The following is a 27,333-nucleotide window of genomic DNA, read 5'->3' on the forward strand; positions in this document are numbered from 1 at the left end:
TACTTCGGGTCCTGCATTCATTTTCTGTTCACCTTTTCTTTTCTTTTTTTTCAACCCAACATGTCACTCTAATTTCTGGCACCTTGTTATTTGCAACTGGATGAGTGGGATTTGTAGTTTCCCCTGAGACATTTTTGCCACACAGTGTGCTTGGTCACTGGCAATGTGATTATATTTTAAAAATATGATGTTAATGGGCTTCAGACACTGTTTATATCCAGTGGTGTGAGTTTAATGCTGCAGATTTACAGGCTACAGCGAGAGCAGCGGTCAGACTGTTTAGATGCCACTGGTCAGTGTTGCTTACTGTTACTTACCGACCCCTGTGGTCGATGCATTGTTTGTCCTCCAGGCTACATTTAGACTTTATGTTTCAGAGTAAATACCTGTTAGCTGCTCATGCAACATGTTGAGATTTTTTTTTTTTTTTTTTGAAGAGGAAGAAGTGAGGACAGGTTCTATGAACATTACAGTGTACACAAACATGTTTTTTGAGAGGCTCACTATTCTGCCACAGAGGGGAAGTCATTTTTAAAAAAGTGTAGAGAAGGTAATCCACAGATACAAGTTTCCTCTGTGCTTTATTTTAATCAGTTGTGTTGTGTTGCTTTCCATCATCACTCCAACTTCCTGTCACTACATAATGATTTGGTCTCGCTGAACTTCGGCTGCATTAGACTTTTGACACAGCTCCGCTGCTGTTTCATGCTGTTTGACTGAAATATCATATCACTTTTTGAAGCTCATGGTGTTGCTGTAGAATCTCAAACAATACTACAGGTTGTTAGTGAGTTTGTTTGTTTTTAGTTGCTGATTTTTAAAATCCTCTCTGTCACAGTAAAAAAAAAAAAAAAAATTCAAAATCTATGAGGGGGCTGCTCAAAGGATATAATGATGTGATAAAATAGTATTTTATATATATGCAGCTAAATTATGTATATTGCTATAAGCTAGTGTGATTTTCCATATGACGCGTGAACCTCTGTAGCCTCACGAAGCAGATGTTTTTGTTTTCATTTCATTTTCAAATTTTACTTTACAGTTTAATTACAGGTGATGCTCTAAAGCAAATTGTATTTATCACATTATCGGCATTTAAGTCTTAAACTGGCTTTCATCGTGTGGACTCATACTGACGCATTTTGCCAAACTGTCAAGCTATAGGTAAACTGAGGTGTTTATAATATGTAAATGCTGTCACGTTGCCCCGTCAATTCTCCAAATAACCGGAAAACACTGATGCGCAAATAATAATAAAAAATAACCGAGAGATTTTAAACAAGATGCAAGAAAACTTTTAAAAGAGGCTTTGACTTTTCTTTTACTTTGCAATGCTTGTTGTATTCAACTGTTATCATATGATCCATCATAGCGCATTTTGAGTGTTAAAGCTTTAATATCGTGGTTATTATTAGTCTGGCACGGAACGGCTGCATCATTTGAACTTTAATGCGATTTATTTTTGGACCACTTCTGTGAATAACCTAAACATGCATTGATCAGTGTTTTTTTAATGATTTATTTATTAGCTTGTAGATGTGGACAACAAGTATTCACATTAGAAAATATTTCATCTTTATTGTGGTATGGAATAATGACGAGGTGGCACCTTTACTGCCTTTACTGTGTATGGTAAAAAAAATGATCATGATCAATGATATTTTAACGAAGACGTTTCAATATAAACTCTGTTTATTTGCTGTGAGTCTTAAAATGTATCAAAATTTGTTCCGTTGTTTGTTTTGATTTGACTGACTGAATTTAGCCGCATTTATTTTTGTTGTGACACAGCCTTTGTTCCGTATCTCGTTAGTTTGAGGCGCCGTTAACTCATCTCCTGTTGGAGGCTGCGACTTAATTATATAAATAAATATCTCTGGCACGTGAACTGTTCTTTTTTTTCTTTTTCTTTTTTCTTTTTTTTTTTTTTGCTTGCTCGTTAGGCCTCAGATCAATCTGCACGCGCTCCTTTTTCTCTTTAATGGCCGAGTCTATTCACAGTTTCTTCATGAAAGCCAGTCAGCAGGGTTTGTTTTCCTTTCCTGCACTTTACCTTTTTCATTTGTTATTCGTCGACATAAAACTCGTGTAGACAAACAGGCTCTCTCTCTCTCTCTCTCTCTCTCTCTCTATCTCTCTCTACTAAATGACTTTTCAGACCAATTAGTGGCTAAATGGCAGGAGCGGAACAAATAAAACTGTGGAAGGCGTTTGCAGGATGGAGGCATAACGACGCTGAACGAACTGATATAAACTTTATTTTCAACTGATTTGCGGAATTCAGTTTCTCATTCCCCGGCGTGTTACTGGCTTCTTAGAGGAAGGTTTCAACTTTATTACACTGACCTTTACATTATATTGACTTTACAGCGCCGCTCTGAGTTTGCAGTACATTTCATTTCTGTTATTCAATTTCTGTTTATATATTTTATTGTAAAGGCAATCTCAACATGTGACAGGTTGTTTTTTCTTCATTTGTTTTCCTGTTTTCCGCTTCTGATGAAATGCAGTTTCTCCTATGCTTTATCTGTACTCATCAACATTTGATTTTTAATGAACATTTAGCTTTATCTCAGCTGTTATCACACAGTAACGCTGTAAAACAAGCGCTAATCATACGTGTTCAAGGGACCTTGGGCCAGTTTTTATGTATGTCTATATTCTATATTTGCACTGTGAATAAAATAAAACATCAGGTCTGTGGCCCAAGTTCTGCAGAGCCTACGTTAGTTGTGTTGATACAGTAATGGAGAAGCGTGCCACAGGGAAGCCTGTCTGAGCTGTGTGTGTGTGTGTGTGTGTGTGTGTGTGTGTGTGTGTGTGTGTGTGTGTGTGTGTGTGTGTGTGATGGGAGAGAGAGAGAGAGAAAACAACTTTGTTTTCTTTCAGCTTTTGCTTCTTATAGTAAGTCTACATGTATTTTTTGATGACAGAAACAGTACAACATATGACAAAGAGTAAAGCTTGACTTCGGAAAGAATTATCCAGATATCCAAAATTTTAAAAATTGAAAGTGCTAAAAGTTTCTAGTCAAAGTATAGTCTGCCTACTTTTTCAAGGAGAAAGTTGTTGGACAAAAGCTATGACATATTTATATACATGTACATTTACGTCATAAAATATCTTATAGATATATTATTCTTATTTTTTCGTAAGACACTGGAAAATTAATTCTTATATTTTCTACCAAAATTATTTAAACAGTTGGGAAAATATGTAATTTCAACTGCTTTACTCTCAGTCCTCGTTTTCAGCACCAAATGTGCGCTTCTCCACGATCATCACTCTCCGTTTCAGTCCAAGTAAAGGATAACTTAACGGTCCGTGATATCACACTGACTCTCCGGGCCCACGCATAATGAGATAACAGCCTAAACGGCAAATGAGACCTTTTGGTGCGCACACTGCAAAAAATGACAACTTTGACAAGTGGTGTGTGATGTCACGTTGCTCCTGTCTATCACTGAAATCACCATATTGTGTTTATATGCTGCTCTGTTGAGTTGATCGTTTCCAATGTTTTGCTTGTTTCAAGATGAACAGGGGCAAAGTACAGAGTTATTCACCGTCCACGAAATTACAGTTCAAGACAAACCTTGACAAAAAAAAAGAGAGAAGGAAAGGTGGACTAAAATTTCCAACGACCGCACAGCCAAGGCTGATTATCTGCTCTGTGTGTGTATGAAAACTTAAAAGGTGGTTATTTTTTGCAGTGCCTCGATTAGTACGTCTTTGCCCCGACATGATAAGGGTTAGATGTATCAACGTCTGTGGTGGTGTAACCTGTGTGAAGCCATAGGATTTAACGCAGGAGACGAATAAACTCTATTCCGATTTATTTGTGTATTTGTCCTCCTGCTCGGAAGCGTGTATTGTGCTCCGTGTCTTGTTCTTTGGGGAGTAAATAACTGGACATTACAAGGTTCATTCATAACATTCAGCGACAACCTGAACTGATCGTTAATTGGTTCTGTTAATTACCCGTGTATTAATAGAAGTACAGGCAATAAAAAAAATATGGTCGATTACTCAATGTACAGTATCTGCTGATGCGCCTATCAAATTGAGACCGGGTCTTATGTTTAATGAACTTCACTGTCTGGAGCCAGAAGTTAAGAGAAGAAGAGGTCGCGCGTCATGACGCAAGGAACGCAAAAATACCAAACGGGCTCCTGCTACCAGACCGGGATTATGGAGGAGTTTAGAGCAGAAAAATCAGAAGACCTGGGGTGGGGACCTGGAAGGAATTATTATTTGGGGTATAAACCAATACTATTCCTGCACAGTCTGCCTCCCCCCCCCCCCCCCCCCCCCGATCCTACGTCGTGGACTCCAGCTTCCGCTTCGCACGGTTGATCATTGATGCGCAGTGGAGGGTTGGAGAGGGAGCGCGCGCGAGAGAATGAGAGAGAGAGAGAGAAAGAGAGAGAGAGACGGAGTGTGTGCGCGCAGAAGGGGGGGGTGTAGAATTGACAAGGCAGAGACTGGGAGAGAGAGAGAGGAGGGAAAGAAGGAGGTGACGGACCTGCTCCTCTGGGACACACGGCTGTACCGCTCACTGCTCGGCGCTTTTCGGCGGGGGTCGGCTCACACACACAAAAAAAAAAAAAAAAAAAAAACGGTCTTCAGCTCCTAAAATAAGGCACCAATAAGGAGCGTCTTGTTGTAGCTGTCACCGAGCTCTGCGAGGATCGCCGCGGTCGCTGCTCCGCTTGTAGGAAATCTGGACTTAAAGCTGTGAGAGGGGAGGGAGAGAGGGGGGAGAAAAAAGCAGGATTCATGGAGGCTCTGTGCAGCTTCATCGAGCAAAACGCCTGGATTATCTGATTTGGGGAACGGGAGCGTTGCACAGTTTAAAGGCGAGACGTGTTTCTTTTTCTTTCTCTCTCTCTCTCTCTCTCTCTCACGTTGTGCCACCGCCGTGTCCAACTCTATAGGCTGCGACGTGATTTTGTTTGGAGGTAAGCTGATCCTGTTCTGATCCGGCTACGTGTATTCACTGTTGTTGCCAATTCATAGCGGTTTTTACATCGCAGTATATAGAGGCTGCTCTGCTCTGCTCTGCGTTGCACGAATCGCTGCTCGCTGCAGAAGTGACACCGTCTGAGTGGCGAGGATTTTTCTCTTTCAGTGTGTTTCACTTTGTTCTGGACGTCACCGTGTCGCCACATAGCAATAAAGCTCATGCCTTTTGGTTTTGGGAACGTGAATAGGAAATAAGTGTTTCCGAATATTATAGTGAGCTGCCTGCATCAATGAGCAGCCGTAGTTCTTTCCCAAAATAGGTCATCACTGTTGTAATGTTTGGGGGATTCTATAGACAGCGTGAATCGGTCTTATTCAAATAATAGGCTATCTCTATCAATAACCTAAAATAGACTAGATTTGTAGCAATAATCTTGGCACAAGCCAAACCTTCATCTTATTTAGACAGTTTAATGTAAGTTGGATTTATTATGCTGTTACTCTGAACACTCAAGTTGATATGTTAATATATGATGCTATTTTTAACGCTGGGAATCCTGAGCTGTAGTTTTTAGCCCGTGATGCATTTAGCACACTGGACTTCCGAAGATGAGAAAACTTTGTGTTGACATAGTAACAAAGTTTACTTGTTTCCGCCTGTGTGTGTGTGTGTATATATATATATATATACAGAAGCTATATATACCTATATATATATATATATAAACTCATTGAAATCAGTAATAATGTTAATGAGGAGGATCCCCACGCACACACTGACATATGTTTTTTTTTTTTTTTTGGGTCTTCCAGCTGGGGCGGTATAGTTTTCGGAGCTTCTGTCATGGCGGACCAAGAGGAGACTTTTGGCCTCCAAAACTCTCCTGGTGGCTCGGATTCAAGGGAAGTACAGAGCGATAATAAATCAGAGAAACAGAACGGGACCTCGAGCAAATCACCATCCTCACAGACAACTTACATCCAGCAGGTCAGTATCAGTCAGGTCAGTGTGCAGGCCTCTCACTCTCACTGCTGCAGGCTGCAAACCGAGCTCACACATCCACACCGGACAAATATTCGTCCGCGGTTTCACGCTGTTGCTTTGGATGTTATAATATCCACAATCAAACAAAAAACAAACAACAAAGCCCGCTAATGGTATAGATAAATCCTGCTACTTTCCAAAAGAAATATGTAGCCTATAGATTATATAATATAGTCTGCCTTATAATAAAGTTATAGCTGTGAAGTTCAGTATAAGTGAGTTGCTCTAAGAAACTGGCTTAAAATAAAATAATTAAAAGTTAAGATTTTGAAGCATTTCGATTAGTTTTAGTCAAGGTTTTATGAGTGAATATGAGCATATATTTCTGACAAGCTTTGCAGGAGACTATGCTCATAGCTAGACATTATCTGTGGCTTATTCTGCTGTATATTGTTTTTAGGATAAATATGTACCCAAGGCCCAACAGGTTGAAGACTGCAGAGTGACTTAGTGCAGCCCGATGTTACGTTACTAAGTGGTTACACAAAGGTTACATTGTCACTACATATCTTATATTATTTATTGCTTAGCAGCTCAGTGGTCCAAAGATTATTTATACATTTTTTTTTGCATGTTTCTTTAAAATCAAAAACAATGTTTCGCGTAAATCTACAGATATTTATCATTTATAATTCACCTTCAGCAGCTGAAGGCAGATGTTTTTCACAACAGGCTTTTTCACCATCTCAGAAGGCCTCAAAACCATGTGAGACTATAGTGTATGGCACCTCTGCGTAAAACTGAAAAACAAGCCCTCTATTATTATTTTTGGTTTTACAAAAAAAAAAAAAAAGCTGCGGGCCCTACAGAGACTAAGATGTTTTACTTTGAAGGGAATGGAGGGAATAAAAGTCTACCTGCACGAGAGGGAACTGTGGATGAAGTTTCACGAGGTGGGGACGGAGATGATCATCACCAAAGCCGGAAGGTAAGACACCAAACTATGACAAAAAAGCCTATTATTATTATTATTATTATTATTATAACTGGGGAGAACTAATCACAGGGGTTTATTGGCTGCATGTGTGCTTGTTGCTAAGGCTTCCCCCACGCCATTAGTGTGTATGAATTTTATCTAGGCCTGTTTGTGAGTTCAACTGTGGACAATAGGCCCCGATTGGAATTTTTTCTTGCGTGGGGATTTTGGAAATATACACTGTGAGGAACCACAGAGAAAACACAGAGCATCTGGTGGACGCTTTAACGCTCTGCAGCACCGCATAGCTACGTTTTAGTCTGGGTGGCCCTGTTGGGAAATGCAATTCCATCGACCAATCATCCTGAGAGAGCAAATGGACAAACCCGTCCTCCGGTGTAAAATAACTGCTGAGTATGAGTCGGCTCTCTACTCGTGAAATAAAGTCATTTTAGGGAACATGTGCTCTGCCATTTGTGATCTGTGTGTGTGTGTGTGTGTGTGTGTGTGTGTGTGTGTGTGTGTGTGTGTGTGTGTGTGTGTGTGTATGCAGACACTTCCCGCTTGCAACACCTTTTTGCATGCAACATGTTACGCAGCGGCTGTAGCTACACGTTTCTCGCTGTCAGCTCCACACTTTGCCCTCTGGCTGCATCCAGTCAAAATAACGCGCGTCGGCTGAGTGTGAACGTGCACGTAATAGACTGTATGCATGATGACCGCTGGTGTCTGCTCATGTCAAACGGCCGGGGGCTCACGTGTGTGTGTGTGTGCTTGTGTGTGTGTGTGTGGGGTTGTGTGTGTGTGTGGGGTTGAGTGTGTATTATGAATGGCCAACATTTATAATTTAACACAGCTACATTTCATTGTGCTCTCCGGTGCGGCCAGTTGTTTTCTCACAGCTGCACAAAGTCTCCCATTATACTCCCGTCAGTCATTTCACTCGCGTTTTTGGCGTGAAATGATATTACACAGCAGCCCTCCTCATCTTCAGCCCTTCCCTCTGACTCGTGAGACTTGATCGCCTTACTCATATTATGTGTTTTTTTCCCTGCTGAATGACAGATAGCCTACCAAATATCCAAGTGATTTACTAAACGGATCCTGCAAAAAAAAGAAAAAAAAAATCTGGCCCAAAGTGGAAAAACGTTTTATAATGTGCAGGTCTCACACAGACCTGAGGCCCTGCTCTGATAATAGTCTTTACCTTTCCAAACCAAATATAGTTTAGTTTAGGTTAGTTTAGGTTAGTTTAGTTTTCAAATTGGAATCATTAAAATGTCATGAGCTTTATTCTGAAAACACTCATTTGTTTTCATTCCTAACTGGACGCTTGCACCATCTTAAACGTTTGAAAATGGCCAAAATTCTGATGTGAATTCTTGTGATTTCTTCTCCAGAGCAGAAAACAGTGAAAACACACCACAGTCTATTTTTTTTTTGCATGTGCGTGTCTCCATTTTTTTTCCACACTTAAAATACCATAAAGCGCAATAAACCGTCTTTTGTCCTTTACAGGCGAATGTTCCCCAGCTTCAAAGTGAAGGTCACGGGACTAAACCCCAAAACCAAATATATTCTCCTGATGGATGTTGTTCCTGCAGACGACCATCGATACAAATTCGCCGACAATAAATGGTATGTAAATATAGGTTATCACACACACACATACACACACACACACATATACAAAAATCACTCTCAAGGACTTTTCCCTCCAGAAACAAACTTTTTCTTCAACTTTACGCGCAGGAGATTTCATAATAATAGGGGTCATTGTTTTGGGGGTCGCAGCTATCTCTCTCTGCGGAGTTTACTCCAGCAGGAAATCTTATATATTGTTGTCCTGATGGAGGAGAATCGGAAGTGAACGTATTCATTCCTCGAGAATTATGAACTGTGTGTTTTTTAATGGTTGCCAAGAAGTGTAGTCACCAGGGAGAGGAGACGTTTGTGCCGGAGCTGGCTCCTCGGTGCTGAATGGATGTTTGATGACTTCTCCTAAAGCTCTACCAGTCTATATATGTGCACTGCAACAGGGCTTTCTTTCACCGTGCAGCATAAACATATTTGTTTAGTGTCATGTCGATCTCTCTAACCGTGGCCAGGAATGCCTTGTTCGGGTCAGTGCCTGTCATTGAGGAGTTACTTAAAGAGGATATTCACATGCCAATACTGCCGACAATGACCTGTCCAAAGCTTGTCCTGGAACTAAGTCTCCTCCTGATCTAACTCTGTTGGAGGACAGTTTCTACCAGCTCTAATGTGACCACTGACCATCCAAAACCAACCTGTGTTATCTATAACGCACGACGGCACAGTGTGTAATTTCATCCATCCATTTAATTTAAATAAGCCCAGATGCAAAGGTTTTTAGAAAACAGATACACATAATTAACTGAGTTCAGCGTTTGTGGCTTTTTTTGTTTGTTTTTCTGTTCTGTTTTTGTGTCCTTTGTGTGTGGTTAAATTTTTTGCGCGAAATATATTAATTTCATATTTCTTTTTATCATTTCTATTCAATTTTGAAATCTCTCTGCTCAGCTTCAAAATTGTTAAATTGTTAGAAGCTAATGAAAAATGTCTAAAATAACATTTTGGACCACGGACATGGTCCACGTCTTCCAGTGTCTTCGCGCCTGCACCGTTAGCTGGCGTGTATGTGTGTGTGTGTGTGTGTGTGTGTGTGTGTTTGTGTGTGTGTGTATGTGTCAGCCCAAGGTGTTATTACAGTGCGACTGTGTTGCTGTGATTCAGGTCTGTGACCGGGAAGGCAGAGCCCGCAATGCCCGGGAGGCTCTACGTTCACCCGGACTCTCCCGCCACGGGGGCGCATTGGATGAGGCAGCTCGTCTCCTTCCAGAAGCTGAAACTGACCAACAACCACCTGGACCCGTTCGGACACGTAGGTGCCGAGGCCTATCATCTATATACCCTTTAAAGCACATTGCTCGTGTGTCTGTGAATGAAATAATAACCTGGCACTGCATTGATCAAAGTCCAGAAATGATTTTTCTTCGCATGGTTTGTTGCTCAGTGGCACTTCAGCGCAGCCGATCCGTAGGCCTCTCTGTCACGCTTTACAAATGAAGTGCTGGTTTTCACATCTGATCATTGACTGATGATTTTTCTTCGTTTAATCTCAGAACCTTGTTAAGCATTTGTATGAAAATCACCCAGAACATAAAAACATGGACAAAGTGGACACTGTTTACTAAGGATGAAAATAACTGACTTTAAATTATTATTATTATTATTATTATTATTATTATTATTAGTTAGAGAACATTTAGTTTAAGTGTATTTGTTGAGACTCATAAACCACTTATTTACACCTATTGCACCATGGAGTTTAACAATCACAGGCCTAACTTTGAAAAACTGAAAGATTCAACTGCTACTACAACTTACTTTAATCTAAAAAAAAATTCTATTTTTTTAAACTGTAATTTTTTGCATGACTAGGAACCACTGAGGCTGCATGTTGTCCATTAAATTTAGTTTAAAAATTGAACAGACCTATTTCAGCACTTCTCCAGCATCATGTCCTTTAAACTCACTGACCTTATGAGGTTTTGATGTTACTGTTGTTGTTTGAATTCTATTTATTCACTGGAGACTTTCTGAATATTTGCAAAGTAGTGTAAAGTAATATATACTCAGTGCTAAAAAAAATTATTGCTGCATTGTTTTTTAATTATTTTGCTGTCTAAAGTGTCTAGAGTTATCTTTCAAACTTATTACTTGAACTTAAATTATTTTTGTATTTTTTTCTGATAGAAATTAGTTTTTCTGCAGTATTTGAGAGAGTATTCATTTAGAAAATTCACAGACAGGAAAATACAATTTATGAGGTTTTGTTGAAACTATGGTTGCTTGTGTTGTAAAGAAAAAAAATGAGTCAATATATTTAAGAGTTAAAAATATTAAAACATTTGAAAATATAATCTATTTTCACAATTACTCTCAGGAAATCTTGAAAAAAAAAACTACAAGCTGACCATTTTTATCAGTCGCATAAAGAAATCATGTTTAATTCTTTGACTATGAAATGCAAGAGAGATGAATTTAAATGACAGAAAACTGAGAACAATGTTTAAAATCAAGTAATACCATCCTTAAAAATTATTTCTGAAAAATTTAACAGAACAGTATTTCTTTTCCCCCAAAAAGAGTTTTGTTAAAATGAAATACCAAAGTCTAAAAATGCCTCTGCAAAGTCAGTTAGTTGTAAATGTGCACTTGTGATGCTTTCCTTAATAATGAACATCATAAATGATGCTATAGCCCTAATTTGCACACAGTAAAAGACAAGGAATATAATGTTCTAGCGAGTCTCCTTTACTTTAAGTTGCTGTTTGTGAGAAAAAACTCTAATCTCTAATACTGATTACAAAATCATCTTTTGAATTTAGACTCCTTTCATCCTACAAATGTTGATGGTAAAGTAGAATAATATGTTTGTTACACAAGCATCCTGACACCTCTTTGGTGCTTTGCGTTGCCGGGTTTATTATAGCACCCCCTAGATTCAATAAAGTCGCTGACCTCCTGGAAGTCTGCTTTCATAAGTAAAGGGGAGCAGTTGTGCACTTTTTAGCAAAAAGGAAAGCAGCAATTGTACCCCCTCCCATCGTCACCCCCACCCCCTTTTACCAGCGAGGGATTGCATGGTACCCATTTCCTAACTTAAACTCCTCATTATTCTCAACTCAATATCTGGCCCCAGGCTTTTGTTATTTCTGTCGTACCCAAAACAGAAAACACAAATATCACTTACTTCATCAACGTGTTTTCAGGCTACAAATGAGGCTGTTGGCCGCAGGTTTTCATAAAATTTTGAGTTGATGGGCACATTGAGGCCTAATTAGATGTCTTGTTGTGGAAATGAAATAGTCACACAATTAGCTTTCTGACTAATAGGCCCAGTCGTTAAAGGAAAAAAACAATAATGAGGTTGGGTAAAAGAGGCACATCAATAGCGGCCCCGTTTTTAAGGACAGAGGTTAAATTATAAAGGAAAAACACCAGGAAATGAATTAAATCAAAGTCATTAAAAGTGTTCAGTTAATGTTATTTAAAGACGTAAAACTCAATACGGTTCAACGGGGATGAGGAAAAGTTTGTTTATTTTGGTAGTTTTGTGTAAATATAAGAGGTCATTAAGAGGCAGAAAACCTAGTCTTATTATAATTAAGTATTAAATGTATTCCAGTTATCATGCCCACTGAACACGGATGAACAATTACTCTGATAGCTACAGGTAATCTGACTAGTGTCAAGTCTTTTACAGCCATTTGTATCATTGACTCCAGTTTGAATCTAAAATGAGACTGAAAAAATGCATACCAGTGTGTATTCTTCCACCACACACACACACACACACACACACACACACACACCCACATGCACAAAAGCCACTATCGATCCACATGGCAGCAATGGTGGTTGTTGCCTTTCCAAAGCCCAGCTGGCGAAATGAAACTGGGGCTCGGTCGGAATGTGCAGCATTGTTGTAAATTTTGGGTTAACGTGCGTTTTTTGATTGGTTGCAGTAGTTCCTGGCTCGCACTGTTTTGCGCTGGGAGACGGCACCATGGGATTCATAAATGAAACTCTGGTGGCTGGCCAGAAATCTAATCCATCAGCTTGTTGGTCCAGCTGGTTGAAATAACTTGTAGATGATTTATAATTACTAGCAGTGAGACTTGAGACCAAAACAGATTGCTGATTTAGATTGGAACAGCTCGGGACAGGCCCGAAACAGACATTTTTTTCTAGAAATGTCTGGTAATGAGACACACGTCTGCGGACCGAGCAGGGCCGAGCTCACAGCTCAGGACTGCTGTGAAGACAGCCACATGGGGCCTGAGTGTTTGTGTGCAGGGGTAAATGTGCAAACTTTGTTTGTTTTTTTTAATTCAAATGAATCATAATTAACAGGTTGAACTGCAACAAAGTCTTCTAAAAATTACTTTCATATACAACTTGTTTGCAATAGCAAAGAAAAATGCTGCAGACTACATTTTCTTACATAATCATGGTGTTTTTGTTTGTTTTCTCCAGTTGCATGTTTGTTTTTTGCAACAACACAGCACAGCACAACAGCATGGTTCGATGGCATATGTAATAGGTTACATCTTATAAGCACATATAGTGTATGTAGTCAACTTTTCCCAGCATTTTACATATTGATCAGAACATAGTCATAGAGATCAGTTCCTCCCTTCAGTGGATTCCACAGAGAACTCTAGTTGAGGATAGTGGGTATGAATACGGTTTTATGGTGAGAATGGTTTCACTTGCCATTTCACACATGCATGTTAATAAAACACCAGAGCAGTTGTGAAAAGTAACTACGTACATTTACTCTCAACTACTGTACTTAAGCACAATTTTGAGCCATTTGTACTTGAGTATTTCCATTTTATGGCACATTATACTTTTTATTCCACTGCATTGCAGTTGAAATATTGTGCCTTTTAGCTGCTGTAGTGACTGTGGTAGTTCGGTCCTACTTTGCACTTTGCAATTTACAACAACTGGTGATCAGCTTATAAAACATGACGTGCTGCTCTCAGTTAAACGACACAAAAGCACGGTTTGAACGAGTTTCACCTTAAAATGCTGCTCAGTGCATTGCTAATGGTAATTCACTCTGGAGGGGGACATTGTACTTAATGAGTACTTTTGATACTTAACTTCATTTTGCTGTCAACACTTTGACTTTGTATTTTTCCTCTTGAACCACTACAGTAATACTGTGAACTCACTGTTATGGATTCATGTAAGCAAATTGGTGTTGTTTTCTTGAATTCCTAAAAATCATTTGTTTTAGTCTCAGGTTTCATACCAAGCTGCAGTTTCAGCTTTGATCTCGCTCTCAACTCCAGGAATATTTCTCAATGTTATTCACCCCACCCCACCCCCACCCTCGCTCTGCTCCTGCACTCGTCTCCCCGTCTTCCCACACATGTTTTGGCCAGGAGGGTGGAGTGTGAGGATCGCACTGTTTATATTTGAATGGCAGTGTGCGATGAGCAATAGATGATGGTGTACAAAGCCTTCTAATCCCGAGGCTCGGGGAAACTCTCTGATGTGGTGGAACTTGAAAGGAAAGGGCAGCGGCGTGAGACCCAAAGTGATCCCTCACTATCATTAAATACTATCATCCAGAGGCTGGGGGGGGGGGGGGGGGGGGGGGCAGAGATACTGAGACCCAGGCAGGGCAGCGGCTGGGCCTGGGAGACGAGGCGTGTGCTGGGGCCCCAGTGGGTGGTCTACAGCTACACCCCTACCCCCACTTTACCCCCCCACCACCACCACTAACACACATAACTGGACTTTGGGAACCCACAGCCAGTGGACCGTGCTATTTTCCGGGGTGAAATGTACACTTAGAAATTTCCACGCAACTTCTAATGTGTCACAGTGGCGGACATTTGTAGCTTCTAAAGCCATGTAGTGCTGTGAATGATGGGTTCGCATTGATGGGCTTGTTGTTGCGGTCTTGTCCCAAGCTTGGACGTATCTCTGCAGACCTCAAATAAGCCATCAGTGAACGCATGCCTGGGAAACTGTTTCGTTTAACCTACTTCTTACTCTGCACTGTGTTCAGATAGTTTTAAAAAGCTCTTTCATAGAAAGTTAAAGCCTTTCTGGATCCAAACAGAATGGAAGCGCCGCTTTATGTGCGGTTAACAATAGCTTTCATTTGCACAGTGACATAACTTCACAACACAGGAAACAATGAACTTCAGTATGAATGAAGACAAATTTACCAACAAGGTTTCATTTTTCTCAGTCTAGGACTCAGTTCTTGGTAAAAACAGATCCAGTATGCAAACCCTAAAGCCCCTTTGCTGCAAATAGTTTCATTTATGATAGATTAGAAATTTTGCAGAAGTCACCCACTCTTCAACAGCCTCCTTATCTCACCAATGTGATGATATTTTCTGCACAGGGTCAGTAACTTCCATTAAATCATCTTGCATCTACAAAAAAGGTGCATGGCAGGCAGTTTCTGCCCATTACAAAAACCTATTGCACCATGAAATGAGATCAAGTTCAACTGGAAATTAATAATGGATGACCATCGTATCATCCCTGTGGTGCACTCGGCTCTAAGAAAGGACCTGGGGTTATGTGTAATACTGCGGGATGCCCCAACAGGCACTGGAGGTCAGGGCGATCCCTTGTCTCTTCTCATGTTGGCAGTGAAAGGCAGGTACAAAAACAACCTTTGAGATAGCAGATAAGAGGAATGCCTATGGGACTGAAGGTTGGGGGTAGCTGGGTGTAAAAAAAAAAAAAAAAAGGGGGGGGGTAAGCGCCCTGTTTTTTTAATCTTTAAATGTAAGTGGATCGAGTGAAAATAAAAACCATTAGATTTCCTCAAGGCCGATGACCATGACCCCCTGTTCCGTCAAAACAATTAGACTTAAGGCCCACGCATGAGAGGGCCTCAAAAGAGAAGTTCAAGGCTCAAGTTCAGCTGTGTGGAGTGCGTCTTAATGTCGCCAAGCTAGCCACTGGTAGTAGTCATTAGTTAGCACAGACTAGGTTAGTCAGATTAGAGAGGCAACAAGAGAGCGAGCGTGCCTATGTCAGTCTATTATTCTTCAGGGATTGCTCATCTCACCATCCTGTATGACTGTTACCATGGGAACACTATAATTAGAATATTACTAGTGAATCAGTCTTAGAGTTTACTTCATTTTCTCAGGCTGACGTTTATTACTTTGAATGAGTAGAAAGGTTCAAATGAGGGGGCCTTCTAATAACACTGCACATGGCCCAATTTTATTTGAAATATATATGAAACAATAAAACTTCCATTGCCTTTTGTAGTCCAATAAAAGTTTTAGCTTTGGTCAAACATGTAATTTTGGGTCGTTTTTTTTTTTTTTTTAATGCTGCAGTTTTTGACTGAAAGTTAATCTCAATTTGATTTACTGAGGTTTTGTGAGATTAATGGATTACGTTACCTTAATCTAAGTAGCTGCCAAGCTTTCTTTATTTAAATACAATTTCTCACTTTTCTGCAATGAATGACTCACTTCCTTTTATCTTTGAAGAATGACATCATTATGCTCATCCATGTCTTGTATATGTTTGCATATGTTATCATGGAGAAATACTGAAATGTTTTGCAGAGTGGTGACCATTCTACTCCTGTGCACCAGAGTGTCTACGTCTCAAATGCAAGTGTAGAAAATTGTAGAAATGCAAATGTTTGAAAACTGCTCATGAGGCCACACGTGAGCAACAATAACCTCTAAACTAACAAAGCAACAAAAACTAGGATGTGAGGGGAAAGTTTTAATATAAGTGTGTTTGCATGGCATTGCATTCTTAAACTGCTCCAACACGTTGTCAAAGCAACTAAACTGCTCCACCTTTATTTATTTATTTTTTATTTTTTTACACCGACAACTGCTGAAGGAAAAGTTTGTGTGCACAACTAATTCTGTTTCTCAAAATTTTTATTTATTTATTCTTTTTCACAAATTTTGTTGATAATGTGCAGTCAAGTATCTAACGCTATACGCTCCACGTTTCCTTCATTGTAGATCATCTTAAATTCGATGCACAAGTACCAGCCGAGGATCCACATTGTGAAGGCGGATGAAAATAACGGCTTTGGCTCCAAAAACACGGCCTTCTGCACCCACGTCTTCCCCGAGACTGCCTTCATTGCGGTTACATCCTATCAGAACCACAAGGTAAGTCCTGCTCCTTTTGGATTTTGTTTTTTGTTTTTTTGTTTTTTAACCGCAGTCGGCGACACAGTAAATAGGCAACTTTAAATGCGAGGCGTATTTTATGAAGCGATTTCATTTTAATAAGGTAAAAAGGAAAACGCAGCAGAAATACAAACAGGACCGTATGTTGCACACTTTTAAATATGCAGGCCGATCATATGCAAATAATGTAAAGGTCTAATTTATCGTAACCCTAATCAAATAGGTTAATTAAAAAAATAAACATTTACCATGTCACCTGCATTTTTTTCTACTGAACTCCTGATGGCAGGCTGGATGTGCTGGTTGCAGGAGAGAAAAAGAAAAGCCATGCACGGTTCTCTGTGAGGTATAGCGAAGTAAAGCCTCGTCACTGTCAGCTGAAAGTCTCTGATTGAGTCACTGACAGACGAGGGAAAGCTGCAGATACCCGACTAGACGACGTCTGACCTCAGGAGACTTTTTTTTTCCCCAAGTTACAGGCCTATGCAGCGCTTTGTAGAGGGAGACGAGCTCCAGATAAAACAGATAGGCCTACAGACTCCTCAGGCTGGATAAACACATGATGGTGATGATGATACAAACAGAAACAATAATAACAGCCAATATTAACGGCTGAAAATACTAGTAATAACAATATTATGTCTATGTTTTATTAGTGATTAAATAAATAGTTGCGGGTCTCTGCTACTATGAACACTTTGAAATAGTTTGTGCTAATTATTTGGTCAAAATATGTTTGTTTGTTTGTTTGTTTGTTTGTTTGTTGTTTTTTTCAGTCAGTTTCACACAGGCAGAAAAACAGTGGAGGTTATATCAACTTGATCACCACATTACGAGATTATCTGTGGCCTGTTATTTACCAAAATAGCCCTTGGTGCGTTGGTGACATGATGCGCAACATAAAACAGAAGGTTAAAAATTCTCCTGCCTAAACCAAATAAAAATAAAATACAGGCTAATATAATAAAATAAAACGAAAAATTATCTATCTAATAAACGTGTTTCTTTTTTAATTATATTTAGGCCTATTTATTAATTTTTAGTTTCTCTCAGTCAGTTGACGGGGCATTAACCTGTAACACGAATAGTTTATAAAATATTTCCTCGTTCTTTTCTGCTTATTTGATTGTGTAAGAGCTGAAATCATGCAAAGTTTTTTTTTTTCATAAAACAATTAAGAAAATGGCATAAGCCCATAATAACATTAAATCGAAGGTATATGTAGGATATCTGTGGTTTTTCGAGGCCTCGCAGCCTCGCAGTTGTTTATTCCTCCTGGAGTTAGACTTGAAATAAAACTCAGTATTTACTCTGTCCAAATTTGTGGGAGGAAAAAAAAAAAAAAAACCTCGGGATCACAGATATCTGTAAACAGCGTCTGTTTAACGTCACAGAACCATGTAGGCCTACATGTTTTTAGTTTGGGGAATATGGGAGAAAAGGGGCGAAAGCTCATAATGTCCCCGCAGCCAATCCGAAGCCTCCGCGCTTCTGGGAACAGGAAGCGCAAATGACCGACATTCTGTAGAAACCATTCATTATTTCCAAACATGTTATTGGGGGGTTGAGATCGTAACCCCGGGCTAATTATTGGGGCTTTCCAGACCTGCTGAAAAACAAGCATTTCTGATTTCCAGGCGCGTTACCACCACTGTCTAATCAAACAGTCATGACATCTGCTAAAGCAATATGTGCTGCAGCAGGCATGTGTCCAATTCACCTGTTTGACTCTCAGCTAATGAAAATGGTCAAAGTCTCTGGTCTCAGGCCTTTTCTGTCACAGCTGTAATTAACCTTTTTTCTTTTTTTTTCCCCAAACTGTGTTTTCTGAAATAATATTGAGCTGAAAGACGAATGCAAATCGACAGCTCTATAGCTTCAATTCAAGTTCTATTTAATAGAAAATCTTATTTTGAGCACTTCTCTTCTTCCAGCTAAAATAGCGCAAAGCATCTGGAAATATACCGGCCTCAGTTATTTTAATGAGCGTAGTTTGGACACAGTCTAGAAAACTGTGCAGTCTTTGAAGTTGTGAATGAATTTTTGCCCAATTGTCTTGAGTCTACTCCCAAATTATTTTTAATAGTATTCATACTCTCTGCTTTGATTATTTCCATCCTCCGAGCCCAGTCAGTAGGAGAACTCACATGTGTTTTTGCAAAATATATTATTTTCTTTTTCTGTAAACTGAGCTCAGGCTATCACTTTGGAATGGGCAATTATTTGTCTAGCTGTGTTTCTTCTTGGAGCACTTGCAGAGGGTATAGAGAGTGCACCAGGACTCTTAACTTGTTTTTTTTGTTTTGTTTTTTTTTTTATTCCAAAAGATGAAACAATATGCGAACGCTCTGCCAGGCTGTGTGTATTAACAAGAAGCTAGCAAAGTGTCACACGAGAAATTTTACAAGGTTTGGTGAAAGTGTCAGCCAGCGTGCAGACAAACCTCCAGTCTTGTCAGAAAGCTGGAAGCACACAAGAGCTGCCAACTAATTACCTGCCAGAAACCGCTGCTCACTTGAGGGATATCCCTGGATTGTGTTTAACCTCTTTGTGATTCACTTACTGTTTCAAAACAAATTCTGCGCTTTTGTTGTTTGACAAAGTCATTGTTGTTTTTTTTTTAACCAAAAACTTAGTCATATCATAAATCACATTATTTCCATCTGTCAAGCTTGTGCCAACTATCTGCTTAGCCAGAGAGCATCAAATGTAACATTATAAATTATGCAATGAAAATATGTCTTATTGAGACACGCTTTTTATTGAATTGTTTAGGACCCCTCAGAGCATCTTCGGTTTCTGGAAATGTGAGCTATCGTTTCGTTCTCCTGGGTGACTCGTTAGCAGTTAGATGCATCCAAAAAAAACTTCAAAACTCAACTCCACAAAAACATTTTGTAATACTGTCATTATATGAACCTCAAGCTGAAGAGGACTCACTGTGAGAGTGTAGCAAATACTGAAATGTTGCATTTAAATAGCTGCTATTTTTGGACAAAAACGATTTGTGCGAGTTCATTTTTAGTGTGGCCATACTTCTTTTAAAAATGCTTCAAAGCTGAAGATCTTGTATTGACGAAGCGCAGCCGGCACAACAAGAGGTTTCTATTGCACTGTATGTGTTACTATAAAGTCAAGTGTGTTTTGCTGTTTCAGATAACCCAGCTGAAGATTGAGAACAACCCATTTGCGAAAGGTTTTCGTGGAAGCGATGACATGGAACTGCACAGGATGTCCAGAATGCAAAGGTATAGTTCAAGAAACGTATATATTTGATGGGCCCTCTTGGAGCACGTGCATATCTATATTGTGTTAGCGACCTATTCCTTTAATTGATCCTGGGCTCTGATACATGGAAATGCTGACACAAACTCAATGATGTCAAATGAGTAGATAAACGTTAACCGCAATTAGGCAGGCATAGCTGACATCCTGGACACACTGTCACTTAACAAGCCCCACTTTAATCCTTCAATCGCCCCTGTGCGAGCTAGTTATGAGTGTTATTTTCAGTGATGTAAGTGTAGCTCTTGATCGTCGGCCAGTTTTCATGCCGAAGACTTTTATGGCTGATCTGGCAGAACCTCTGAAACACAACTGCAACATCTCCCTTCCTCACAGCTCTTTCTAGCAGTATGTTCCAACTGCTAATGCGTCTGCTGCATATGTGTGTGTGTGCGTGTGTGTGCGTGTGTGTGCGTGTGTGTGCATGTGTGTGTGTGTGTGTGTGTGTGGGTGTGCGGGTGTGCGTACATGCATGTGTGCTGAATTGGTGGTATCGCTTGGTCCAGCAGCCAAGGCAGTACACGACCACGTTGCTCTCTCTCTCTCTCTCTCTCTCCATCTCTCTCTCTCTGTTATTCAGTCCAGATGAGGGATGGAGTCCATACTGCGTGGAAAACACTTTTTCAAAGGACAAAATCTGGTTTTGAAACTCACAGCCCACTAACCCCCCACCCCCACCCCAGCCTCTTTGGGCAGCCAATACAGACGTTGTGTGTATGTGTTCAAATGTAGAAAATCCCAAACCATACAACACTTGAAAAGCTGCTTGGCGTTTCCACAAGGTGCTAAAATCCCGCTTCCTTCCCATAACCTTCATTCTGAGCCACAGAATAAAGGTTTTGGTAATTAAGCATTTCAGATTAATGTCAGGATTTATCCTGCAGAGAGGAATCCCTGGACAGTGGTTAGATCCCTGTGCTTTCAAGTAGTTTTTTTTTTTTTTTTTTTTTAAATTGCTCGCTTGATTGCATCAGATGCACGTTAAGTTACTTTAAGTAGGTGCGTGCCACAAGATAATACGGCTTTTTAAGTGAAATGCATTTCACCAATCAAAACTTGCAAATATATAGAGCTTGGTGAGAGTCCAAACCACACTATCAATCTTGCATGCCATTGTCCAATCCGGCCGAGTACAGTAAGCCATGCACGTCTGCTCTTGGTTACATTTTTGAAGGGAGAGCTTATTGCAAAACCAGGTCACTGTTTCAACTGAAGCGATCCCGAAAATCAAAGAGGCAAAAAGTAGCAAAATGATCTATTGACGGATCCTGAGGATTAATAGGAGTGAAATACATGCTGGCATTTTTACTGGAAAGGGTTTCCCCCAGAGGAGAGTCTCTCTGTGTGTCCCGAGTCTGTGTGAGTCAGTCATGGTGAACGTAGCGGTCTCTGAGAACAAATAAGGAAATGAACAGGATTAAACTACCAGTTTTGTTGTTTTTGTATTTAACTGTTCACGGCAAGTTCACTCTTTAATGTGCACTGCAATAGAATATAGTATATATGCAATAATATTTCAGGTCAGTTCAGGATAATTACTAACAACTGTAACTCTACTCTGTATGTATGTGTGTGTGTCTCTGTGTGTGTGTGTGTGTGTGTGTGTGTGTGTGTGTGTGTGTGTGTGTGTGTGTGTGTGTGTGTGTCTGTACACAGCACTAAGGAGTATCCAGTAGTGCCTCGCAGTACAGTGCGACAGAGAGTGGGCTCCAGCCAGAGCCCCTTCAGCGGGGAGGTCCAGGGCATGGGCACCCCGAGCACCCTGAGCTCCCAATATTCCCAGTGTGAGAACGGGGTCACAAGCACCTCACAGGACATGTTGCCTCAGTCGGGCTCTTACCCCCTGCCACATGAGCACAGCCAGGAGTACCACTGCATCAAGAGGAAAGGTGAGAGACTCTGCTGTACAAGGTTGCAGTAAAAACAGTGATGGCGTGTGGGGGATGTGGTTTAATATGGGACACATTGATATGTCAAGAAGATGACAGATCAAGTCTGCTGCTGTTAATGCTCTTGAATGATGCTATTATTAAGCTGAGGGATATACTGAGTGATAGACAAAGAAAATTATTTGGTCAAAAACAACCAATAATCTGTTGTAGAGTTTAAAATTACCTCCTATGTATGAATATTTCTTCACATAGATAATTACCACTGTCATTCAGGTTTCATGCAAAATTGTGATCTGTGTGTATTTTTATTTTATTTTTTTTTAGAAACAGTACACAATGATCAAAATTAATTAAAATGTAAATATGCCTGAATTTGCCAAATGAAAAATTTACATGTCTGGTCTCTTGTCTGATAGTTTTTAGTTTGTTACCACGGACTTATACCATGTTTTTCACACAGTATTAGCAAATAACATATGTGTGTATAAAAGGGACAATGAATATCCCAGCTAAATATATTCAAACATGGTGTGCTTTATATGTACAGCATGTAAATGTAGATTTAATAACACGTTTTTTATCATAGTCATTTAATTAGTAGGAGAATAGCGGATTTAATCATTTGCTTTGGTCTTAATAAACAAAATTAAAAGACAATATTGCATAATTTGTCATTTGTAATTTGTACATTTTTTACTTTACATAAAGAGATAAATTGAGTAACGCTGTTCTTTAACTCATTCTACCTGCAGTGGAGGACGACTGCCACTCAGGTGAGCACAGCTATAAGAAAGCCTACCTAGAGAGCTCGTCCAGTGAGGAGGACCATTACTACCGCCCGGTCGGCTACGCCCAGAGCCTCGGCCTGGCCGGTGGGCCCTACCGCAGTGAATCCAGCCAGCGGCAGGCCTGTATGTATGCCAGCGCATCACAGGGCGCTGAGCCTGTTCCCAGTTTGGAGGACATCAGCTGCAACACTTGGGCCAGCGTCTCACCCTATGGGAGTTGTTCTGTCACCACCATGCAGCCAATGGAGCGGCTGCCCTACCAGCACTTCTCTGCTCACTTCACCTCAGGGTCTCTGGTGTCCAGACTCGGCGGGGTTGGGGGCCACGCCTCACCGCAGCTGGGCGACGGCCACCACGCAGCCATGTACCAGAGCTCCATGACCCACCAGACTCTGGGCCGCCAGTGCAGTCCTGGGGCCGGGATCCAGTCCCCAACAGCCGGTTTACAGGGAAACGAGTACCTCTATACACACGGCATCCCACGTACATTATCGCCACACCAGTACCACACTGTACATAGTGTCAGCATCATGCCAGAGTGGAACGAGAACAGCTAAAAGAGCTTTTTTTTTTTTTTCACCCTCAACAAGTGAAAACATTAAGAGGAAAAACAAAAACAAAAAAGGACCAAAATAAGGCAGGGTTTAGATGAACTTATATTTATATTTTTAGAGATGAAATGAGATCAATGTTGGTCCACTGAGACAGCAGTGGATAATGATGAGATGACGTTGACTAGGAGAGCAAGCATTTCATCACTTAACCTGTTGCGATAGCATCTGCACTTACAAGAAAATGACATAAACTTGAACAAAGAGGAGCCGGACCAGAACTTGTGCAAAGACCTCTCAAGTGCAGAACAAGAGAACACAGTGTGGAAACGCAGACACTGATCAGAAGAAGAAAGACGCTTCATGCTTTGCCACCAGTCCGCTGGTTGATTGTGTCTTCGTGCAGTGGTGTTTTTTGGATGTCAGTGTTTCAAAGACAAGGGAATATGTTTTCATCATTTTTTCAGTACAAACGTCTTTTGTACTCATGTCCCAAGTTCATGTAAAAAAAAAAAAGAAAAAAAAAAAGACATTGTCCTCTGTCACGTTAGCCTGAGTTCTCATTTTCTTTTTAAGTTTTTGTAGTTAAACAACTTACTTTGTAGTAAAATTGCTATGAGTTTAAAAAAAAAAAAAAAAATGAATAAGCAAATGGGAGCTTTTGTTGTGGCTCTTTGGTGAATTTGCTTGCTCTTAAGATTGTTACAAGGGTTATTTGGTTTCCTAAAACCACGCACGTCACAAATTTAATCTTAATGCCACGAAAACAGAAACATGACAGTAGAAGTCACAAGCAGGACAGCACTTCAATTTGACCATTTATTCACGCACAGACTCTTCGGCTAAACGCTCTTCTTCAACATTCAAACTGGCAGCAGTGGATTTTTAACCTGGACCTTATTTTCCCCACTCATTGCCACCTTGAGCCAAGATTTACAGCAATCAACTACTATAGCCATCAGTTTGCAGGCTGCACTGCAGTTTTCCCCGCCTACATCCAAATCTCCTGTCAACCTTTAGGTATATTCAAAGTAATATGATGAAACTCACTTACAAAATTGACTTAAAAATGTATTTTCAGTTGATTTGAGAGAGATAAATACTGATTATTGTTGGATGGTGTCATTACAACAAGTAAAATACAACGCTTTGAAGCTGTAGCAACTAAGTCCTGATTACGCATCCATGTAGTACAATGGATATACCACGTATTTGCTTAGTACGTGGATTTTGATTGGGTAGTGTTGTCTCAAATCAAACACCGCCGCCGTGCACTAACTGTGCATGTTGATCGCTGCGCAGCTAGCTAGCATTCGGGTTATCGTTCAAAGTACCAAATCATTACAGACTGCTAAACTAACCCAATAAAGACATACTGATGGTTTTCTATCCAACTACAGTATTGTGGTACTAAGAAAAAAAAGAAAAAAACACTTGTGGTGCGGTGTTCACTGCTGCAACCATCGCAACAGCTGCAGCTTCCTCTGCCGCCATTTTCACAAGTTTGAAAATAGGTTGGTGCATTCTTGGAAATTCAGAAGAACGTGAAATGCGACACGCTGATAGTCTTGTTCCTCCAGTACTGAAGAAATGACAGAGGACTGGCAGCCAGAAAAGTAATGCAGAAAGTATGTAAGCAATCACAAATGAACTCATGATTATTTCATATTATCAACGATAATAATGAAATTACAGGTGATTATATGATTTAATCAGACCTCAAGTCATAAGGCGGCCAGAAACACAACACCAAATGAATGTAAATGTTTCTCCGTGTCTGCTGGATCTGTAAATAGGCAATGGGTTGCTAACACAACTTTATAAGGTGATAATATGTCATGCTGTGGGTTTGTCACCTTGTTGTGGAGTTCCTCTGCCCCCAAGTAGCCAAAATAACATTAAGGCGGCTTTAAATGTCATAATTACTCAATCACAGCTATATAATGATAAGTAGTTAGACAATGTGACTGTCATTATGGTGGAAGGGCATCATGTGTTGATCACTGTTTGAGTTTGACTTTGGTTTGGCTTGATAGTGAGAACAGCGCTCCCTGCAGACTGCGAGGGTGTGGGCTCCGCAGCACAAACACTGATGAAGTTCTGATGTTAACGGGGGGAAACAAGGAAAATAACACCCAATGTCCCACTTGGAGAAATGGGTCAACTACTTAAATCTGTTCTTTTTGGTTTATTGATTCATTTACAGGTCAGTTCAGCACTGGCTGTCTGCCATCAATAAAGAGAGCGTGCAAAATTACAAGAATTCTGTGATTTCATACTGCCCTCGTTCTGGTTTTGTAATCAACAACAAAAAAAAAAGTCATATTGCAGTAAGAAACAGCAACAGTTTTAACTGTAAATGTAACACTGAGATCTTTTATTCGCATTGTAGCCAGTAACACAATACTTGACTTTAACCCTCAGTATACAGAAATCCTGGTCATCCTTTGTGTTGTGTTGCTGCTCTGGATCATCCACATCTTATTTTGAAATATAGAGATAAACTACAGCCTTGGGGAATTACATTGTAGTTTCTGATAAGTTTAACAATGTTCTTTGCATCTAAAACACCATGAAAACTTTGCCCTCTTTCCGACATAACAGCCCTGCGATGTTTGAAGGAGATTTTTTTTTTTTTCTTTTTACCTTTGTGTAAGCGCTGGTTGTGTGTTTCATGCAGTCTCATGTTGTACCCAGTGAATGCGTGTGCTCTCATATGTTTTAAGTATTAATCCTGAAAATGGCACTTCTCTGACAATCAAATCAAACCACCATGTAAAGTAGCAGCTGGACATCACATAGAATGTAAATTTGGAAAACGCAAACTAAATTTACTCTGTACACGTTGTAAAGAAAAAGTCAGTTTAACCATACAAACGAGTGTATGTTAGAGGTATGTTTTACATGTGGACAAAAGCTAATTTTTAAATGCTTGTAGTCGATAGAATGTTATTTGTCAATAGTATTTATTTTTCAACTATGTAAATCAACCTGCTTCTGCATGTATCAAAGATAGAAGGTCCAATTTCTTTTTTTTTATAGCCTGTTTTTTATGATTGTTTATAGGATTTTCTATTCATATCAATCATATTTCTAATCAATCAAAACAGGAGATTACTAGACAGCTGTCAAAAAGTATCAAAATAAGATTGAAACACATGAATAACTTTGTAAATAAACATGTACATAACAGAATACCTGCAATAAATTTAAAAACATGAACACATTGTTCTTTTGTCTGTTCTTGCTGAAAGCATATTTCTCCTATCAAAAGGTGATTTTAATTATTTTTGGCAGACTTGGACCTCCTCTCTTGTGTTGGCATGTCCCGACTGAGCTCCACAGACATTTCACTGACTCGCCGCTTCTTATCTTTATCATTATTATTATTGATACACGGAGTGTGGTGACCTGTCTTCTCCCACCATCAACCTGAGCAAAGGTCTCATCAGAATAACTGAAATAACAGCAAACTGAACAGTGTGTATGTGTAAACCAAATATTATTTGCCTGTGACACGCGTGAGTTAACGTCAGTTAAATACAGTAGTTGGCAGTAAGTCATTACACTCTAGCATCCCTTTACCCTGTAGATAATCCACAGGATTAAATGTCTGCAGTCTGGTCATCCTCTTTACCCTCTACTCCTTGAGAGCTACTACCCCTGATAAATCTCTTGCATTTGTGTGCGTTAGTGTGTTAAACCCAGTGTCCAATGTAAGAGTCAATAACACTAATGCTGCACTTAGATTTGAATCATGAATCATGTTGTATTTCTGGCCTAAAACTAATTATTGACCACTGTTTTTGACAGCTGATGGGACACACCTGCTGTGACATCACTGACCGTTAAATTACAAGTCACTTTCCACATTTGAGTCATTTCGTTTAGCTCTTTTCACAAAGAGTTGTGGTGACTGAGTACATAGTTCATTCTCTTTCAGCTAAGCGATCAAATCATCATTCAAATGCACTTTGGTATTTAAGTCATTAAGTTAATGCGTTACTGAAACATGATTGTTTCTGTCTTCTTTTAAAAGGGAGGTAATGAACTGTGTACCATGGCTAAGCAAACAGTTGTGCTCTAAGTCACCAGTGAAAGGAGCTCCACTGCTAGAAGCATCTGATTTGATCTGTGACAGTGGT

General features: G+C 39.9%; 1 protein-coding gene across 1 annotated transcript; it reads left to right on the forward strand.

Moving 5' to 3' along the window:
* Positions 1-4,491: 4,491 nt before the first annotated feature.
* Positions 4,492-26,412, forward strand: tbx5a (T-box transcription factor 5a). The gene is made up of 9 exons (XM_023419456.2): positions 4,492-4,961; positions 5,779-5,953; positions 6,844-6,938; positions 8,445-8,564; positions 9,684-9,831; positions 16,499-16,651; positions 19,829-19,920; positions 21,614-21,846; positions 22,602-26,412. The coding sequence occupies exons 2-9, from the start codon at positions 5,810-5,812 to the stop codon at positions 23,192-23,194; spliced, it is 1,578 nt and encodes a 525-aa protein (XP_023275224.1). The 5' UTR covers positions 4,492-4,961; positions 5,779-5,809; the 3' UTR covers positions 23,195-26,412.
* The last annotated feature ends 921 nt before the right edge of the window (positions 26,413-27,333 follow it).

The sequence above is a fragment of the Seriola lalandi genome, unplaced genomic scaffold (assembly GCF_002814215.2).
Source record: "Seriola lalandi dorsalis isolate HSWRI2012SDOR001 ecotype SW California unplaced genomic scaffold, Sedor1 jcf7180002054606, whole genome shotgun sequence".
Classification (NCBI taxonomy): domain Eukaryota; kingdom Metazoa; phylum Chordata; class Actinopteri; order Carangiformes; family Carangidae; genus Seriola; species Seriola lalandi.

Coding starts and splice junctions, on each gene's coding strand:
- tbx5a (XM_023419456.2), top strand. CDS start 5,810: ATGGCGGACCAAGAGGAGACTTTTGGCCTCCAAAACTCTCCTGGTGGC. Junction 5,954..6,843: donor AGACAACTTACATCCAGCAG/GTCAGTATCAGT, acceptor TTTACTTTGAAG/GGAATGGAGGGAATAAAAGT. Junction 16,652..19,828: donor CATCCTATCAGAACCACAAG/GTAAGTCCTGCT, acceptor TTGCTGTTTCAG/ATAACCCAGCTGAAGATTGA.